The 21,005-nt window shown below is 39.7% G+C and overlaps 4 protein-coding genes across 5 annotated transcripts in view; 3 read left to right on the top strand and 1 right to left on the bottom strand.

Moving 5' to 3' along the window:
• Positions 1-21,005, bottom strand: part of LOC134840025 (motile sperm domain-containing protein 1-like) — a 484,177-nt gene that overhangs the window by 129,128 nt on the left and 334,044 nt on the right. The window lies entirely within an intron of this gene.
• The window catches only part of LOC134840674 (uncharacterized), a 165,415-nt gene that overhangs the window by 109,363 nt on the left and 35,047 nt on the right, over positions 1-21,005 (top strand). The gene's annotated exons all lie outside the window — the stretch shown is intronic.
• LOC134839478 (cytoplasmic dynein 2 light intermediate chain 1-like) lies at positions 6,455-14,602 on the top strand. Its single transcript, XM_063855046.1, has 2 exons — positions 6,455-6,610; positions 13,434-14,602. The coding sequence occupies exon 2, from the start codon at positions 13,463-13,465 to the stop codon at positions 14,498-14,500; it is 1,038 nt and encodes a 345-aa protein (XP_063711116.1). The 5' UTR covers positions 6,455-6,610; positions 13,434-13,462; the 3' UTR covers positions 14,501-14,602.
• Positions 18,654-21,005, top strand: part of LOC134840675 (alpha-ketoglutarate-dependent dioxygenase alkB homolog 7, mitochondrial-like) — a 29,653-nt gene continuing 27,301 nt past the window's right edge. Inside the window, exon 1 of the mRNA XM_063856648.1 lies at positions 18,654-19,099. Within this exon, the coding sequence (XP_063712718.1) occupies positions 18,750-19,099 (350 nt within the window). The 5' untranslated portion in view covers positions 18,654-18,749. The remainder of the gene's footprint in view (positions 19,100-21,005) is intronic.

Raw genomic sequence — 21,005 nt, 5'->3', positions numbered from 1 at the left:
GTCACGTTGATACTGTTTCTTGGCCATGACACAGTTCAGGGCTGTCCCTTCTAAGTTGCTGGTGAGCGCGCTGCATTCCTGTCTCTCCGACAAGTCCTCTTCCTCGAAATGCAGCTTCATTACCTCTATCCAGGTATCAATACAGCCATCAGATTCGTCTTTGTAGCATCTTGGTTTCTTAAAGACTCTTCTGGACTTCTCACTGCGTTCATTGGTTCTTGATAACCTCGTCAGGAATGTCTCTAAAGACCTGTTCAGGGGTTCAAATGCTGTGGCCATTGCCGTAGCATCCCTTGAGTGTCCCGCTTGAGTGTCCTCACACCTCGTCGAAGGCTCTGTGTGCGGTGCATCCCTGCAATCCGAATCACCGTGAGTGTTTCCCGCTTGGCCCACATGACTCCTCTTTGGGCTTGCATGCCCCCTGTTGCCGGAATCACTTCTCCCAGTCGCATGTGTGCTTTGCGTTGGTCGTTCGTTCGAGGTTTGTCTGTTCCCCGTTGAACTTGCTCTACTGTTCGGGCCCCATGCTGTATTACCCCTTGTGGCATAGCCTGATGAACTGCCCCTGCCTCTAGTGGATCCATACGTCTTCCTCCTTTGATGTTCATTGAAGTTCACCCTCGGTTCGCTGCTGGGACCTACCGAGTTCGGCTCTCCTTGTTTTGGTCCACTCTTGCTGCTTAGTAGCCCGTCCAACCTATCCATGATAGCCTGAGTTCGCCTCTCCATCATCGCGTCTATCTTTGTGTCAAGAGACCCAAGAGACTGCTCTTGCTGAATTCTTAACTTCTCCATGTCGGCTCTTAAGCGTAACTCCCTCTGTTCCGCCTCTCTTGTCATTCGCGACAAGTTCCTCGTCATATGTTCGTCCGTTCTTTCTTTCAAGCGTTTTTCGCTTCTGCCAACTTCTTGTCTGTTGCGGTTTATTTCTTCCCGCAGACTTTCTCTTTCAATGTGAACTGCTCTTTCTAGTTCACTCATCCTTATCGACATCTGTTCATTTTGTTCTCCTAAACTGCCCACTATGTTGTTTAAGGCTTCCTCTAGTGCTGCCCCGTTATCCATGAGTGGCGTCACTAGTGGTGGTGTAACCCTGTCGGTCCCAGGTAACTTCGTGCTTGTCGAGATCCGGGCCTTGACTCACTGCTTCAACGTCTTTTCATTATTTAATTCAGGATCCATTAACTCGTTGCCAAGCCCTCTGGTTCTACTCTCTCCAGGTTGTGGCTCCGAACTTGTCCTAATCGCGAAGTCCTTTGACTGGCCCGGTGTGTTTGCCTCTTTGCTTATCGTTGTCACTACACCAAATTTGTCCATGGTTCCAGTCTCTCTTCCGACGTGTGCCTCACTCTCCTGGATCGAACTATTGAGGCTGACTTGAGATCCAAAGTCCCCTTGCTCCTCTTCATCCTCTTCCTCCTGGGACTCACCATCGTTTCCTGCTCCTCCTCCCATGCTGAATGGAAAGATGTTTCCGAAGGTGTTCTTCATTCTTTCTGAGAACGATGATGAGGTTGTTTGTTTCCCAGTTCCGCTTGCCATCATAGTGTTGTCTGTCGGAGATCTTCTAGTTGCCGTTACTTCAGTTGAGATGACGGACAGTTCCGACATCTCTTCTCGATCCAATGTCCCGGTGGAAGTGGCAAAATCATGGCCTTGTTCTACCGGGGTTGATTCACTCGCCAGCCTTCTGCCTCTTCCTTCCAATCCATTTACTTCCTGGTTGTCGTTCATGGTATGGTTCGTATTGACCTCCACTTCTAATAGTTCTCTTCGCTCTTCTGAGGTCTTCTGACTTCTCGTTTCAACCATTCTGCCTGAAACCGTCCCCCTTTTGTCAGACCGGGATCGCTTGATCCAATCCACAAAAGGATCGGTCATCGTTTTTCTTTGCTTTTCAGGTATCAATTTCCTAGAGCTATTACCTCGTTTTGGTATCCTTGACTTGTCTAAACTCATTCTTTATTTGTCACTTTCCTATGCCTACTCTTGACTCAATTGCTAGAGACCTTATAGTTTTATTAACAATAATAATGACACAACACAATAAATTTCACCAGATTCTATTAAATAGTGACCACGAATCCCTGTATGTTGTCAGAGTACAGTTTGTATAAAATTTATTCACACTGACCGATTATCGGTCCAAAGATCTGGAAACTAGCACAATATGATGTTATCAGTCAATTTTAAAAGATAGTGTACTCACTACCCAATCAAGCACAGTTTAGGTTGATTTAAAATCAAAAACAAAAAATATATATTGACACAATATGAATGTATATATAAAAAAAACGTACGTGTCTTGTACTCTTAGTCGGTCGCAGTACAATAGTCGAACCTGTCTTTTAAAGAAAAAGCTTTCCCTGCTTGGTGCTGCACCAAACAGACAAAACTTTGAAGGCAGTTATTTTCTCAAGTGGGCGTCTATTGCACCCACCGAGTACTGTGTTACCTATCTGCCTCCGGACTGCCCGAGCTAGACCTACTAAAATCCTCAGGGCAGTCACTTTTCCCAAAAACGTATTATGTTCCAATCCACACCAATGAGTCACGCTTTTTTTAATTTAGACTTAGTGTCGCGAATATCCGAGTTCGGACCTGTTTTGTGTTAGTCTGGTTCTTTTTGAAAGGCAAGTTACCAGTGCAGTCACTGATACCTAGCCTGTGTATTAATAACCTAATACCTCTCGCTTTTTAGTCTTTCTTTCGTTTACCTAAGTCCTTAATAAAATAATACCCCTCCGGATTGGCACAAATAGGACCCTTCCGGACTGTCAGAATATGGACCCCTCCGGATTGGGACCCCTCCGAGTTAGTTAATAGTAGACCCCTCCGGATTTGGACCCCTCCGAATTAGCAACTATAAGACCCCTCCGGATTCGGACCCCTCCGGTTTTGTGGAAAAGAGACCCCTCCGGATTCGGACCCCTCTGACTTTGAAAAATTTCGACCCCTCCGATTGGGAGCCCTTAGCTCTGTCAAAGTAGCTTTTCGTAGTTTTCTTAATTTCAGCTTATACCTTCCGGATACGTTCTGCGTTGCTTTTATGCTGTTTGAATTAACTGGGAAGGGTATAGGGTCCTTTCCTAGACCCCTCCGGATTGAAGTTAAGGCACTTATTTGACAATTCACACTAACGGTGAAGGGTCTTATCACTTGCCTAATTTCGACTCTATTATGGTTGTCTTGTGCCTTCAGCCCTCCCTTTTTGTCTAGAACTGTCCTAAGTTACTTAGTTCAATCGCTATCATTTTTTGGTAGGGGTATAAGGGTTTTTCAGAAAATTTTATAAAACGTGAAGGGTGTACCCCTCCGGATTTGTGTAATTTGCTAAAAACAATCTCAAAAAATTTTCTCGCTCGCTTTTTCGAGTAATTCTCTTTCCTACTAGTAATTTCAGCTAATTTCTGATCTAATGGTACCAAGATTGACTCGATATGCTCTGTAGTTCCAAAGTTATTAACCAAAACGTCTTTTTTCCAAACTCAAAAATTTTCTCTCTTATAGGTTCCGCCTAACTTTTTCCGCAAATCTGGTCCTTTCGACCTAAAAATTATTGATCTGAGCTCAAAAGGCCTATACTCTTCTAGTTCAATGCAAAAGACCCGATCTAAAACGCTTTTGTAGAAAAAATTTGCGAAAAACTATGCTACCTGGACCCCTCCGGATTGATGAATCTACCAAATCAAACACGTTATGTTCGATTTCTCTGCAACCCGGAAGGCTTTCGGGTAGCGGGTTTTAAACTCGTAGATTCACTAGTGGACGTTGTCCGAACAACTATTTTTACTGTCCTAACTCAAAAATTTCAAAAAATTTTCTGATTTTATAGTGTTTCTTACTATCAAAAATGGGAAAATTTGGTTTTTGGTACCAAACTAGTTCCAACCACTTCCGAACTAAAGTTAACCGGTTCTACTTATTACAGTAGTGCAGTTACGATGTAACACACTAACTTAGCGCTTTTTTCCGTTTCAAAAAATATCGATATCTCAAAAATCGCGACTTGTGGGGGGATCAAAATATTGCTATTTTGACCCTAAAAACCGGTCTGTTTTCGTTGTTTTTCACTGAAAAACGATATAAGACTATTAATATAGGCTATATAAATAATAATATTAGTAATACTATACCCCTCCGGGATTGTTTATTATCCGAATTAAGGTGCTTAACTCGGATATTCGCAGTTCGGTGAAGGGTCACTACAGTGCAGCACTGTCGAGCCCCCCACAGATTACTATCTTACTTTTTGTACCAAAAGGGATACAAAACTTGTTAACGATACCCAACAGTCGATTGTTGTTGTCGTTGAGCCCCTTCTTGTTGCTCCTTGTACTGCTTGCCGGATCGGTCTTCACCCAGGACCCTTCCGAATTGAGCGCAAATCAGCTGACCCTTCCGGATTGAGCGCAATTTATCATTAACGTGCTTAAATGCTCAAATAACCCTACAGTACAAGCCTCACAAACGGGCTATAAAACTGATCGTAACGATCCTGACTGATATAAATGCCTGTAATAACAATATATCTATCAACAACAAACGGGGGGGTTGAATCACATCTTGTCTGGGTTGATGATTTCTACTGATTTTTTACTTTTTTACTGTTTTTGGTTTTTTCGGTTATTTTTTTTTATGTTTTTTGTTTTTCTTGGGTACTATACTACTTTTTGTTTGGTTTTGCTTATATCTTTAAGTGTTTTTGGTCACAAACCACTCAGGGGATGAGGGGTTCATGATTCCCCCCACCCTTCCTGGTTCGTGAATTTTCGGTCTTAACTAGGTTAAAAAACTATTCACGGTAATCCGGAAGGCTTCCGCGTTCCGAACTACCCTTACGCCCCGGCAGTTTAGGCCTATTAAGGGCGTTAATGTGAGCATCCGCTCGGCGCGGAGTGCTCGTTAACGGTTCCGCCGGTCATGATGTTATGAAAGAATAACACCCCGGAGCGCCATAAAAACATACATGTAACATTCGCCCGGAAGATACATATCGACGGATAACAAAACTAAGTCTTAAGACGACTGGCTAGCGTCTAAACAGAGCTTTGCATGTTTTTCACCGTCTCTACCAAGCCAGTACTTTTCGGTGGTCTTTTCTAACATCGGGTCGACAAAAACGTTACTGTTCTCCGGCTTCGACCAGAACGGTCAAATTAACTGAATTACATGCAAAAATAGTGAGCTCATGGCTGGGTCTCAGTATCCCCAGACCACGAGGTCACTCCTAAAAACAGGGCTACTATTTATTATATTACTATTGTTTTTGTTCAGTAGATAAAAATCATCATCTCCATCGAAGATGGATCAACCCTTTCCCCCAACTCTTAGCACCTCATCCTTGTCAAAACTAATCCAAATATCACTTAAATTCAAGTCAGGACATGACAGGATGCTAAAAGTTCATATGAGTCAATAAAAGTTTTCCGTCCCGAGACCCTTCCGGATTCTTGAATCCGGTGAATCAAGCTCCTTAAATTCGATTTCACGACAACACGGAAGGCTGGTTTCTTACCCTTCACCGTTGTTCGCAACGGCCTTGCAACTATTGTAGCAGCACAATAGTTGCAACTCGGAACGTTCTCTGCACTCTGCTGCTGTTTTTCTTCAATTTCGACTTCTTCAATTTCAATAAAGTTGTTCTCGTCAGCGCAACTAACGTTGTTGTTGTGTTTCCTCTCTCGTTTTTTGTTAAAATGGCCGTTTCAGCATTTCTCAGAAATGTGACGTCATCATTCGAATTTTTGAAACTTTAAAATACTAGAATATTCCAGCCTTCACCGTTTGGCTAAACGTTCCAATAACGCCCTTAGTTCTTAAAAACCACCAATCCGGAAGGCTTACTGCTAATATTCCGAATTCTGCAGAGATTGCATTTTGGCCATTCTGGTCGAATGTCACAGATTTTGATTGCTGTTTAGCGATAGTGTGAAAATTTTACATGGCCGTGAATTTTGGGGTGTAGATAAGCTTAAGTCTGCTGCAAACTTCTGTAAATGACCACTGGCACTGTACCTTGAGCAACACTCGGTTTTCGGGGACTCACTGGCAGACGACAGCACGCGATGAGGACATCGATCTTGAGTCCGGGGAGTATGTGCCAGTCGGTCATATTTGGAAGTTTGACCTTGAGAAAAGCAAGAGCACTTGATTTTAGGGTGAAATTAAGTTTTTCAAAAATTCGAATGGAGCATGTCATGCACGATTTTCTCGCGATAACTGAAAGTCAAGAAAGAGAAGTCAGAACAATCGAGTGACAATCGCGGGAAAGTTGCAAGAAAAATCGGAAGGAAATTGCTATTCGCAGTTTCCGACACAGCAATAACCTAGAGTAGAGCTGTCCCATTCGAAACAGAGACAAGAGTATTCCCACGAACTGGATTTTTGTGACTTGACTGGAGTACTATTCTAAACTGGACTAGAGTGAACCTTCGGTGGAAAGGTGGACAGCTTGAGTGTCCCAATGGTTCACGAGAAATTATAGTCTAGAGTACGAACTTGTTCTTGTTGTTAAAACTGACAAACATTAAACTCATTTTAATTACATTATTTGATTCTCGAGTTGATTACCGACTTGATTACTCCCAGTTCTTGAGCGTGCTACAATGTGAGTACACATTTAAATTTCTAGAGTGTGTTTTGTGATTATTATGTTGAGGTAAGGCGAGTTTTAGGTTGATCCATCTGAAATGGATCAAAGTTCCACTGTCTAAATAAAAGTAACTTAACGGATTGTTCCAACCCGGTTTTTAACGGCGTTCATGTATTTTGGGTATCTAGAGACCTAAGTATGAGGACGTTCTTAATTCTAGAGTGGGGGGATATTTTAGTAGTAGCCTTTAAGCTGTAACGAGTCGTAGTCTCATGTCACAAACGAACCGAATTGGCTCCGACTGATTTGAGGTAGAAAAACACAAGAGATAGTGTCCCTGACTCTTGAGCCAATAGTTATAGGGCCTATTTTTCTTAAGCCTCATGTGTGACTGCAGTAGACGAATGTTACATAGAGTTTTCCATCGCGGATGCGCAGGTTTTGTTTATCGATGTTTTCGTTTATGAGCTCCCGCCGTTTTTGCAGTGCTTGATTTTCAAATTTTGCTTCATCCACTGATAGCTCGCGGCTGACAAACACAGGTTTGTCATATAGTTTTGGGCGGCAAGCGGATGATAGTATTAGTTGTTTCTGCCAAATTGGGACTTTTACCAGTATGGTTCGGTCCTTGCCTTCCTGTCGTTGACCCATCCGGAACAGATCAACTATCTCTGGCACAATTTGCATGTGCTCCAAGATTTCCTTTACTTGTTGGAGGTCATTTTCTTGTCTTTTTCTTTGATCTTTGTCGTTTAGTTCAGGGATGCCGCGGATTCCGTTTTGATTTTCTTGTTTCGGCGTTGCGTTTATCGGTACCTTGGTTTTTGCTTCTGATTTGATCTCATTTGGCTTCATTGTGGTTTGGGAGAACAGCGTTTTAATCTCCTGAACGTTCTTATAAAATGATCACACGGCAGCAAATACATTACAGTTTCTTTTAGTTTGTATAATCTGATCATTGTAATTCAAATTGAGTTTTTACTTGAATATTTCTTAAATTTTTTAAAAAATTCCAATGGGAAATCGTTTTAAAAATTTTTTGTTTTCATTAATCCTTTTTTAAACAGTTTTAGGGACATGAAGCATAATTTATGAGTTGTACCCTGACATACATGTGTCTTATTTGACAGCTGTATACGTTTTTTTTTAATTTTCAATTTTAACAGTAAGATTTACGTTTGTCTTTTTTTTCTTTTTGAACAGTCTGTTGTGCTGAGGTTTGTCTTAGCCGAGGCTTCCAGGTTTCTTGGAGACCTCTATTCCTTTTCCGTAGGTCCTGGAGAGAAGGAGGAGCGGCCATAGATTTCTGTTGATTGAAGATAGTGTCTTGGACCCGGTGACCTTCGACACCAAAATAAACTAACTATGTTTCTTTGCATATTTGTATATGAATTGAAACTTATATTAAAATCAATTTAATGCAGCAAGTGCTGCACCGGGTCGCTAGTTTCAAACGAATCAACCTAAACCGTATCTAATTATAAGCTGATAAAATACTCATGTATTTAAATTCTCAAGAAAGTGCTCAAGAAAATATAATTGGGCTGGAATGTATTTCAGTATCGAAATGAAGCCGATATTAAGATCACTAAATAGCTCAAAAAGTTTCGCAATTTTTTATTAAATTTTGGACCGTCGTTTAACTTCAATTGGATACCTCCCTAAATTTGTTGTCCATTGGTTCGCTCATGAGTGCTGGTCTGCCAGTTTGCGAAGGGGAAGCGCTGTTCTAGATTTCTGTCAGGAACGAGACACTTCTACTCAATTGATGTTTCATTGAGCCATTTGCGAAAAGTTGATTGACTAAAAACTAATTTAGCAGTCTTCGCAGTTAAAATTTCGGATGTTCTGATTTTTACCTTTGACATTCAGTTATCACGAAGAGACTGTTCAGGACAGGCTCAATTTGAAACGTTGAAAAATTTAACTCAACGCAAAACTTTCTCGTATTATGACCGGATGGCACAGTTATTGACATTAGGTTTTATTTAAAATAGTTAGAAGTCAAAAAAGTTAATTATTAAACATAATATAAAATTTTTTTGCAAAACTGGCATCATCAGATATCTACAATTGGAATTCAGAGTGTTTTACATTGAAAAGATTTCAAAGATCACAAAATTTGTTTCGAAAATTAGAATTTTTTTGAAAAATTGTGTAATTTTGAAATTACACAATTGTGAAAATGTGTAATTGTGAAATTGTGTAATTCTTCGTTTGGAGTTTTCGTTGGAGGTCATTCGTTCTCCAACGCGTGTACGAATTTGTTTTTTCAACTTATGGAAGAGTCATTGGATTAAATTAAATTAGTGCACTCATTTTTTATGTTTTCATTCAAAAAATGAAATTCGAATCCTTCTGATATGCACACTGGTAATTCAGTTTCTATAATTTTTTTTTCTGTAAAATTGTAAGAATAGTTTACCTGTGTTACATATGGAGTCAAAATTGATAAGCGCCAAATCACGGTTCGCTTATATGCGCAACTTTAGGATCTTAAGAGCTTAAAAGCCACTGCGAAAATACGCCCGCTTTATTTAGAAATAAGAATGCCCCCATGGCCAGTTATTTAGATACCTAAAACAAGCGAACAGCCATTCAAAACAGGGATGGGCACCCATTACTTCTATTAGTTTTTGTTAGAAAATGTGCTGTTAATCCATTTCAGCTGGATCAACTTGAAACGAACCTCTCTCAGCATAATCGACAAAATAGGCTCAAGTAAATGAATTCAGGTCCTCAAGACATGATGAAAATTCTAGAAATGACTCCAACGATTTGAAAAAATAAATTTAAAGTAAAATAAAGAAATTGTTTTTGAAATGCTAATTCAAATGTTTTGCACAAATTGTGCATCAACAGGATGAAAATTTTGTTAAAATATACAAATTGATCCAAGATAATGAACAAATAACAAACTTGTCTAAAGTATACTGTTGGCAATTCTCTGGATGCTTTAAAATCGACTTGATTTATTCATAAAACTTTGACGATGTATTCATATGGCGTTGGTATGGCCGTATCCAACCTGTGCACGGACCGCCGCGTGACGGAAGGGCCCATTTTATCTGACCCCATCTAAAAAAATTTAGCATGCGGCACTTAGCAATAAAAAATCAATAGTATCTTACTGCTTTCAATAGTTTTTTATTTAATTAATTATATAATTACCGAATACACAACAAACACCAAATACAAAACAAACAACAAATGTGGGATGAACCATTGAGGATTGAAAAGAGAGGGGGAATGCACTAACAGCAAAGGAACAAAGGAGCACCAGAATTGGGAAGGCAAAAACGTAATAAACTGCACAAGACTAGATGGCCCGACTGACAATCATAGTGGCGTTTCCTCTCATGAGGCACACTGAGAGGCTCTGGAGAAGGCGAACTGGGGCAACACGAGCGTCACGTAAACCAGAGCGTCTGGCATCAGCGAGGATAGCAACTGACATGAGGGTTTTGATAGCTAAAGCGGACCAACCCCCGAGCGTTTCGACTGCTAACGGGAAAAAACTGATTCCTTGTTCCTCACAGTTTTTCTCGTGTTTCGAAAATTTGCGGTCCTCAGCAACTTCCAGGGACGCCCCGGGGGTCTCCGCCGCACGAGAGAGAAGAGATAACTGCAGCGGGGATGTCACGGTGACGTCGAAAGCAGCTGGGCGACCAGCGCTCCAAGTAGGGACAAAAATATCGCCGGGTTTGGACCGTTCTCCAGGGATGAGGTTCCGTTGCTCCTTGATGGGGGCTAAAGAGGCAGCCGTGGTAGCATTGAAAATAATGTCCCGTAGTCTGTCGTGACGGGAGATCCGGCCACCATTCCCCCCCACAAGCGACAGCGTGGTCCCCGAGGACGTCCAGAATGCCAGACGGACACGCGGGGCACCTACGAGCAGACGCGAACACAGGAAGAGCAAGGCGGTATCTGACAGCAGCTTGGAACTCAGCAGGAAGCAGGTGCAGGCCAAGACCTTTAATGGGGACTGCGGTAAGCCAAGCGCCGGCGTAAGGCAGAGAGAGCGACTGAAGACGAGCTTGCTCGCGGGAATCGGGAAGAGACGAGAAGAAAGCGTTGTAGGTGGCCTTATCGAGTTTCTCTTGGAAAGATTCTTGAGTAAAACCGGGAGTGTTAACGCTTCCAGACTGTTCACGGAAGTCGTTAGAGGCACGCAGGAACTCCGGCGTATCAGTGATGTCGCATTCGGTAAGAAACGAGACCAAATGAGCTGACTGACACGAAGACTCTAGGAAGGCAGGGATGTGTTGGTCGCGAGCTTGCCGGACGCCAAGTCCGCCATCTTTGATAGGCAGGGAAGACTGGGACCAGGCAAGATCAGGAACAGGTGAGCCAACTATGACAGAAAGAGCATCGCGGAGTTCATCAAAAACTTGCAGGGAAGCTGCGACAGGCTGAGAGGGCGGCTGAGTGCGAAGAGAGTACGTCAGCTTGGGAGCAGCAAGGCAAGTGCGAGTGATGCCAAGTGAGAGCTGGGGGTCATCAAGAAGAGGTAACTTTTCAAGACATTTGGTGGCTTTCGAGATGCGTTTGTCCAGGACTTTAACTGAGAACTCAGTATCACCAATGGGGGCGCCAAGAAGCTCAAAGCCATTAGACGCTGCTCTCGGGATAGAAACGGGGATGGACGAGAACTCCACAGGGGCCCACAACTCACACTTACTGTGCTTGACTTTGAGGCCGAGATGCAAGCCGTTGGAAGTGATGAATTCGAGAGCCTTGAGCAAGGTGTCTTCGTCGCCGGCACAAATACCATCATCAAGGTACCAGCAGTTGAGGGTGAGACCGGGGACTTCCGACTTGAGAGATTCGACAAGAGAGTGCAGGGTGACCGCAAAAATGAGAGGCCCTAGCGGATAAATAGTATCTTACTGCTTCTGAAATCCCACAGCTGCGTCATTCGCGTCTTTACCCTACAAAACGTCCCTGCCATGGCTTCTTGTTCTGTCTCCCTGTGTTTTCGAAAAATTGCCGGTTAAGTGATCTCGATATCCTAATATTTGGACGATAGTGGTATATGTAGCTGGAGATACTCTCTAATATGAGATATTCTCTTGATGACAACTATATCTGTTTCCTGCAGATCTTCGAAGATATCGGCAGTGTTCTTTGGTCTCACCCTCACCCTCAATTACCAGCAGTTGAGGGTGAGACCGGGGACTTCCGACTTGAGAGATTCGACAAGAGAGTGCAGGGTGACCGCAAAAATGAGAGGCCCTAGCGGATAAATAGTATCTTACTGCTTCTGAAATCCCACAGCTGCGTCATTCGCGTCTTTACCCTACAAAACGTCCCTGCCATGGCTTCTTGTTCTGTCTCCCTGTGTTTTCGAAAAATTGCCGGTTAAGTGATCTCGATATCCTAATATTTGGACGATAGTGGTATATGTAGCTGGAGATACTCTCTAATATGAGATATTCTCTTGATGACAACTATATCTGTTTCCTGCAGATCTTCGAAGATATCGGCAGTGTTCTTTGTCCAGCAGTAGACAATAGCCGTTATTTGTGATCGCTTCAAAAGGAGGTATGGAATTATTTCGTCAAGTTGGAATGGTCTGTAGTTTTAAATTACAAATCATAATATGGACCGATAGGTCAAGTTGCGGTTCACTCTACATGCTCAATGGTTCACTTATATGAATCAAACTTCCTGATAGCTTGCCTGAACTTTGGTTCATACAAAACTGTGGTTCACTTGAATCGTGGAAGAGATGCAAGTTGCCTGAAAAAAGTAAGTAAGCTGTAGAAATTTTGTCAGTTTGAAGGAAAAGTCACGTTCTGGACCTTTCGAACAGTTCGTGTTCATTTGAATCAGTTCTTGGTTTACTCTAGCTGCACAATGGTTCACTTGTATGACAACTTGCCTTCCGGACAGCTTGCCTGAAGTGTTCTTCTAGTCTCCTATCAGGATCAAGACAACTCTACTCAAGTCATGTTTATATAGACCAATTGCGAATGGCAACTGGGCTCAGGGCTGAATTTTTTGGCCGTTCTCTTTTGATTTTCGGTTTCTGCTACAAGAGCAAGCATGACAGGCACAATTCGAAATTAGAAAAAACCCTTATCCCGATTGCAAACTTGTATCATGAAGTGCCTATGCGTTATAATATCTTATTACACCGAAGACTTTAGTCAAGGTGTTATGGTATCGTGTAACGGGGTTTTTTTTTTAATGTTGTCTGTTGTCAAGTGTCGACAAATAACGTCCACAGTTATCAATTATCATGTGGGCTGTACTATATCGCGCTATGTCACGTGATTGCGTATGTTTGTTTCTTTATTTGTTCATCTTTATTTATTTTGGTGTATACATGTGTTCGTACGATTTTTAGCTCACGAACTGTTATTCAGGCTCTTTGTCAATATAGTAAAATTTTGGTGTATACATGTGTTAGTACGATTTTTAGTTCTAGAAGTGTTATTTTATGATCTTCGTTGATATATCAAAAATTTAACCTATACATGTGTTAGTACGATTTTTAGTTCTAGAACTGTTATTTCAGGCTCTTTCTCGATATAGCAAAATTTTGGTGTATACATGTATTAGTACGATTTTTTGTTCTAGAACTGTTATTCTTCAATTATTAGTTGTTCAAGTTGTTTGGTTTTATCTTCAGTTTCTATGCCTTCGGTGTATTGCGCGTAGCGCCTATGTTCTTTAATTTATTAAAGTTTATTGCCGAAAATAATAAACGAAAAATGTGTATATTTTTATCTTTAAATTGGAAAACATACCGCCACAACACAGGTTACTTTTAATCTGAGGTATGAAATATGATATATAGTATGGGAATCTATGTCAGATGTTGAAATTTTAGCTGAAGGAATATTTCATTTGCAGATGTAAATGGCGGATACTGTGTGGTCACTAGCCTGCGACGAAGTGCAGGCTCAAAATCAAAAGAAGAGGGAAGAGAAGCTGCTTGGAGAAGACAGGTCTGTTCTATTTGTAGGTGCTAAGCAATCTGGCAAAACCTCATTGCTTCTTAAGTTTCGCGAAAAGAACGAAGAGCGTCCCAAGCCATCAGTTGCGCTAGAGTACACATTCGCAAGAAGACCGAAGTCCTTTTCTCTTGAAAAAGACGTCGTGAATTTATGGGAGCTGGCTGGCGGTACATTTTTGAGCGACCTTACAGAAGCAATAATTACTCCCGAAACGGTTACAGGGCTATCAGTTGTTCTGACCCTTGATTTGTCTCAGCCTCAGACTATTTGGTTCACAATGGAGCACTTCATTGTAGAGCTCAAACAGCAGATCGAAAAGGCGTTGGCCGCGAATGCAGACGTGAAACGATCTGTAGATCGGAATAATTCTGACAGAAAGCAGGGTTTTGCGAACGGATTTGATTCGTCGTCCATGTTTCCGGTTCCTCTGCTGATAATTGGAACCAAGTTTGACTTGTTCGTCAATTTGGATTCGGTGGAGAAGAAAATGATAGGCAGAGCACTGAGGTTTGTTGCTCATACATATGCAGCGCATGTACTGTTTGTATCAGAGAAAGTTCCGGCAACTTTAAGAAATTTCAAAGTGTTCATGAATAACATGGCGTTCGGAGCTCCAATGCAGAAAGTTGTGTCAATAGATGAAAGCAAACCTGTCGCAGTAAGTGCTGGAAATGATGATATGATGGCGATTGGAATTCCGTCTTCAGATTCGAACTCGTTAAATCGAGGCGATGTTCATTCTTGGGAGGATTGGAAGAAGAGCTTCTGCGATTTTTTCCCTCAGAAAAGCCAAGACTCAGGACAAAGTACAGAAGATCCAGCTAAAGACCCTAAATTTAAAGAGCAGATCATAGACGATTTAAAGAAACAGAAATTTGCTGAAATAGAAAGTTTAAGAAGAAAGGAAGCCAAAAGAGATAATAGTCAAGCTAATTGGTGAACTTCAGAACTTTGTAACATAGTCTGTATTTATATCACAAATCTCTGTAAATAATGTAATTTCATGTAAATGCAAGATAATTGCAAATATAGAGATAACCCACTTGGTCTTATGACAGATAGGTTTGAAGATGACTTAGGGCTCTAAAAGCATTTTAAGGTACGGGACTTGAAACGAAAATGGTTTGCTTGCCACAAACAACCATTTAAGTGAAAGGTTTGTTAATTTTATTACCCTTTTGATAAGCAAGGAGGGTATTGCAATCGGGTACTAGACTTTTTTCCCATAAATAATTTTGTTCACAGAATGGTCAATTTTGTAGATATGGTAAATTTCAAGATATGCTCAATTTCTGAAATTTCAAATAAAACTACCTCATCTAGGTGGAGTACATTTCCGGCAATAATTATTTTTTTCAAGTAAACATCTTGAAAAATTGTTGATTTTTTCCGGTTAATGGTTTTAGGTCTAATTTTTGGCGTTTCTTTTTCCGTTTTTTTTTTAAAAGTTTTAGTTCTAAATATTTTAACATAATTGAAAGTCCTGTAATTTGCAATTTTACCAAGTCCGATTTCGAATAATTTTGTTTTTTTTTAAAGATTTTTTTTCGGTTAAAACAGTTTCGGACTATGTATCCGATTAGTCAACGTTTATTGCTTAGTTTCGAAGACCCAAAAACTCCTGTTCAACAAAATCAGGATTTGGTTTTTTATTTATAGTTTTTTGAGACGCTAAAGTCGCTTAGTTTTTTTTCACATTCTTTTATGCAACAAATTTAGTTCGGTAGAAAATGATTCTTCCATTCTCAAAAAAGGGTATCAATAGTGGAAAGTCCGCCTACTCTGTGTGAATGCATAATCTCCTAGTACTTTTTTTTTACTTTACCCTGCTGTCTACAGCCTTCGAAAAACATCAATGGGTGAAATATCTGACCCATATCTCGGACGGTTAGGACCTTCGCTTACAGAAAAATGTTATCGATTCCGGAAAATCAAGTTGTGACAGTTGTTTAGAAACTTTTTGACATTACTTAGAAACTACCCCAGCAAATCTAAGATGAAGTGTTAAATCGAAAGAACCGGTAGCGATAGTTTCTCCCTCAGAAGCAGCGACTCATTTACAAAAATTGTTATGTTTTTGCGAAGATTCCAATTTCTCAAAAATGTTCAGTCTTAATTATTTAAGTGGAGAAACAACTAAGTTTTTTCCAACAACAAAGCCCAATTTTTGAAATAACTCATTTCATACCGCATCAGTATACAAAATTCCAAAAGTATCAAACAGCCACCTCCACTGTTAGCTGGACCCCTAGTTATCTTTTATCGAGACATGCGAACATTTAGGTTCATCCAATTTTTCAGCGTTTTTCGTTTTGTTTCGATTTATGCTTATGTTTGTGTTGTATCGCAAGGACAAATGTTAGTTCTACTTGCGTATAAAAAAATAATGCGATAGGTTATGCAGAATAAATAAGTTTAGTCAATTATAAAAATTGCCTAAACTTAATTATTCTGCATAACCTATCTCAATATTTTTTTTTTAATATTAGCAATTAAGTCATAGTACGAGCAGTTATTGACGAAATCACAAAACCTGAGAATTAGAAATTTTATACTGAAGCAGAGCGATCTACTGTACTGAAAAGGTCTGCTGTACTGAAAATAGCGATCTGCTGTACTGAAAAGATATTGCACATTCTAGTTCGGTTGACCTATCATTGATTTTGTTGAAAACGGGGAATCCTAAGTTTTGTTTCACAACAGTAACATAATTGTAATCGAGAATTTGCCATTTGCTACAATGGTTTCTGGCTCCTACCAGATTAGATCTGTCCAGCGTTTGCTTCAAAAGGAGTGAAAAGTCGATTTCAACTTTTTCGTTACTCAAGAAGGACATGTCTCGAAATGAGGAATATGTCAAATCAAATTGTTCCAAATTTGAGCTGCAATGTAACTGGAGAATGGTCTGAGAAAAATTCGGTTTAAAGAATTCTGGCGGATGATTTTTCAATCTTTTTTGCTAGCAGGCGATCAATATACGTTCCAGTCTCCCCAGTAATGCGAGTTGCAATTCTACTTAAAAGTTCTAAACCATTTGCAAAAATGATGTTAAAATACGATTGTTGGAGTTGATTTTCTGCGAGTAGATTGATGTTAAAATCACCAGTCAGAACAACTAGTATTTTGTAATTACTAAGCATCTCTTAGTCCTTGTCTAACTCATTCACGAACTTTTTAAAATCATAGCTAGGATGTTCATATGCGACTATTACGAGCATCTTAATCCTAAAAGCTTCAAGTACTGCTTCTGATTCAGGTAGATTAGTATGCAGTTGCTTCATCAAGTTTACATAGTCACTCAGTTGCTTTATAGTACCTCCACGCCTAGTTTTCCGGTTCCTGCTTTTAATTGTATGAACTCCTTTGATTGCAAACATATTCACTTCCATTTAGAACCAAGTTTCGGTTGAACACAGTACATTAATCGGAGACTCGAGACTTAGAAGTGCTTCTAGATTTTCATGTTGGGCAATAAAGTTTTAGACTATTAGTACCACTATTGAGTCCACTTGGCGGGAGTAAGATGGAAAAACACCATTGAAACAATTCATTACACCATACATTAACACCCAGAGTATCACCTTCATATAAGCCAGTAGTTGTGCACAACTTTTCATCATTTTTCCTTAGGTAAAAGAAGCCTTCTTTTATCCAAAAAATATCTAAGACGTTCCAATTTATATCCATTCCAAGTTATATCCAAGACATTCCAGACATGAAATAACAAACTTAATTGAACAAGAAGTTTTTTAATGAAGTGTGTGATTTTACAAATGAAATCTTTTTAGAATTGTGATGTTGAAAGTGTGATGTTGAACATAACTCAAATCATTAACACATTGTAGACAACCAATATTTGATTGATGTTTTTGTCAGGCGTAAGCATGTCTTCATCATCGTCGCTATCATTGCTCTCGAAATCGAATGAACGATGGATAATATATCTCCATAATTATAACGAAATCTTAGTAAACGAGATATTAGCTTTATTCAAAGGTCGCACCTAAACAGACTCCTCAAAACATACTCCCCATTTTAAAAAAATCGAGAAAGTCGTTTTCTTTTTGCAAAGTTTTTAAGAGGCAATTCGTTTTTTTTTCAGGAAACGTCCGTCTAAAGTTTGTTGAGGCTCAAATTTACTTTCTCGGGGTTTGACTTTCGGTTTATTTTAAAATTCAATTGTTTCCTATCTTAAAAGGAAGGCCAACTTCACTTTTGAACAGCAAAATGTAAATGTCACGAAAAACGTGGCCGACTTCTAGATTCGAAAGTGGAATTTACTTATCGAATTTCAGAGCGGAACAAAAATTAAGGCAAAACGTTTTTTCATCTGATATCTAAGATCAGACAATGCGAAAAAGTTTTAGAACGTCAGAAGCAAGCTATGGATAAAAGTTTGAGGTAAACGATTTTTGGGCGGGAGTTCTAAGTTCGAAACCCAGAGTTGATTTTATTTCTGTATTTTTTGTTCTGACATTTTTGTTTTTGCCTTTATGGAGCTCTTTTGGGCATTTTTCTTTTTCTGGCATTTTTTTCTTGCGTATCCTTTTATGGAGCTCTGTGTGCGAAGTGCAGCTTCGCTTCTGTGCTTAGAGTTTGTAACGACTTCTGATCACTCGAAGGTATACTATTACCATACCAAATTTCAGTTCATTTGGTTGGTTGAATTTATAACCAGTTAGTCAGTTACAAACAAGTACGTACAAGCCCACCAATAATATCTTCGAATTATTCTTCGGTTTTCTTCACTCGAAAAAAGACGAATGGTAAAAAAGATTTCTAAAACGACAAAAACCACCAGCGAAATTTTTCCGCTCAATGATAAGCTCTTCAGCTGGTTATGAGGTAGGCTTTCTTCTATCTTTCCCATTAAAACCCCCTAGTAATTTTTTGACGCCCCAAATAAAAATCAGTCATTGGGTTAAGTAGTTTTTTTCCATGAGTAGGTTGGAGACGAAGGGTGCACAAATTTTGGATAGGGTTCAACAGTGCCGCCTTCACGTGGTAGACCGAAGCGCGACAAGTCCTGCAAATGGTACCAAAACCTGCTCCTGTATTTGGTAGCGCAGAAAAAGAGCATTGGAGAGGTTCTTTTGCGACAGTATCGTCAGGATGTCTTGAGAACTGGAAATAATTTCAGTTAAGCATGAGTTAAACAGGAGCGTTGGAGTTAAACAAACGAGTTAAATATGACAATAATTGACAAAACATTTATGATAGCTTCTGCAGCCCTCAAACACTCTCCTATAACACAATCGAAATTAAAACTGATTCCTAATTTCATTTCACAGAAAGAAGAAGAGCAAATTTTGAATGAAAGTGAGAAAAAGTTAAAACGACTCAAATACCAGCGAGATCACTGGGACGATGCTATTGTTGGCTATCGGGAGTTTGAGAGTGCCAATTGGTCGGAACAGACTCTGGCAGTAATTGAGCGAGTTAAACGTGAAGCTCATTTTTCGAACTCTCCTCGACAGCTTGTGCATGTTTTGGACATTGATGCTGCGGGGTTTATTAAACCGCATATTGACAGTAACAGGTATGATAAAAACAAGGATGCAAAAAGGGAAAAAGGCTTGAAAAAAGCTCATTTCATTCAAATAACACTTAATTGACTTAGTTTCAATTTAAAAAACGGAATGGTGGCAAATTATAACAAATCAAATCTTAACCTGAATCGACGTGAGTTTACGTTAAATAACATATATATTTACTATTGCAATTAGGAAGCATTACCAAATCGGATAATAAACATTTTTTAATGTAAACAATTGTTAGAGGTTGACAGTCAACTTGTTTGGCGAAATCACGAAATCATCATTACGAGGCCAAACTGTGCCCTGGATAGGCGCGCAATTTTGTGTCTGTATGTACGTGGATTCCAGTGACAAGTCTTTAATTTTGTTGAAATTCTGTTGAAATATTGTCTTTAATTTTGTTTCTTGAAATGATTACCTCGAAAGGAAGTTAGTTCGAGACAAATCATGTCAATTTATGAAAACTTCAAAACAATTTTCGTTCGACTAGCTGGTAATGCTCGTTTTGTGCTGAATCACAAATGGTGTGAGACTCCGCTTCGCCTGTGCTTAGGCAATTTTGGCGTCCGAAACTATTTTGGAATTGTGATAGTTTCCGACTGCCTAGCTAGTATTTGACGAAATAGTGGAATTGAAAGAGGCAATTGCACTGCAATGCATTTGCTTAATAATTCCATTTTTCTTAATTTTTTAAAATTTGATCAAACAACCGCAGTTTAACATAAATGCAGATCTTTTAAAGAGTCGATGAACTGATTTTAAGAATTTTCTCAGGAAAAAATTAAAATTTGTTTATGCTCAACTTTAATTTTTCGCGGTTTCACTTTCGATTTTCTGTTAAAAGAATTCCAATTTCGAATTCCAATTTCGAACAGCAAAATTGTAAGGGTCACAAAAACATGATCGGCTGCTAGTTTCGAAAGTGGCTTTTATTTTAGATTTCCCAGCGGAATAAAAAAAAGTTACCTACGATCCAGTTTTCTTATATTGGATTCATTTTATAAAAAAGTGTCAATCATCAATTGTTCTTCAACTGCAGAAAGAGTGAACGCCACCAGTTTTTTCTACGTCGATTTTGCAAAATTGGTTATTACAGAAAACAAATCAATATTTTTTGACTGTTTCCTTGCGTTCCTTTACTCATTTCAAACTGTCTGTTGGCTATGTTTGGGTAGTTGGACAGGCATCAATCGTTTTTTATGTCCGATAATTGTGTTGCCGAAAATTTAGCGTCTTTCATAAGGCAATGTGCCGGAGTGGCAAACGTTATGCTTACAGCTGAGTTCTAATTTCAACTTCAAGTCCATTATTTACGCTAGTGAGAATATATTCTGGCAAAATTGCCGTGGTGCTCTTGTGTACTATTCAATTGTGTCTTCTTAGTGTGTTTTATTGAGTGGGGTAGGTTTGACAGAAAAGTCAAGTTTTGTGTAGCAGGCATAGAAAAAGTTGGTTGTAATTGGATTAAGTTAGATTGTTTTTCTAGGGTCGAAGGCTTGAAAGATTGCGTCCAGAGTTTCCTTTCTTAGCGTTCAGCGTTATATGACTTGCGAAGATCAAATTTAATTGAAGCGATATAGATGAAATTTTTTGGAAGGTTGGGAATCTGCATATTCTTACAGGGTTTCAATTGTAGCCTAGAAATGAGCTACTCCAAATCCTTCTTGTTTTTTACCCTTGCGATAAGCATGGGTATTACAATCGAGTACCAGGCTTTTTTCCCCGTAATAACTTTGTCCACAGCACTCATTGGTCTTCTGACGTACTTTGCTTCAACGTGATTTCCAATTTTGTAGTGTCTCTTGCACACTTAGCCTGGGTTAATGAATACGCCTGGGACGGCAAAGTTGCTGTGTTCGAATCTGACCAGGACCAGTTTTTTCAAACGGTACATATTCCGGATCAAAA

The sequence above is a fragment of the Symsagittifera roscoffensis genome, chromosome 2, assembly GCF_963678635.1.
Source record: "Symsagittifera roscoffensis chromosome 2, txSymRosc1.1, whole genome shotgun sequence".
Taxonomy (NCBI): domain Eukaryota; kingdom Metazoa; phylum Xenacoelomorpha; order Acoela; family Convolutidae; genus Symsagittifera; species Symsagittifera roscoffensis.
Note: the sequence above shows the minus strand (reverse complement) of the source record. Positions and strands in the feature narration are given on the sequence as shown.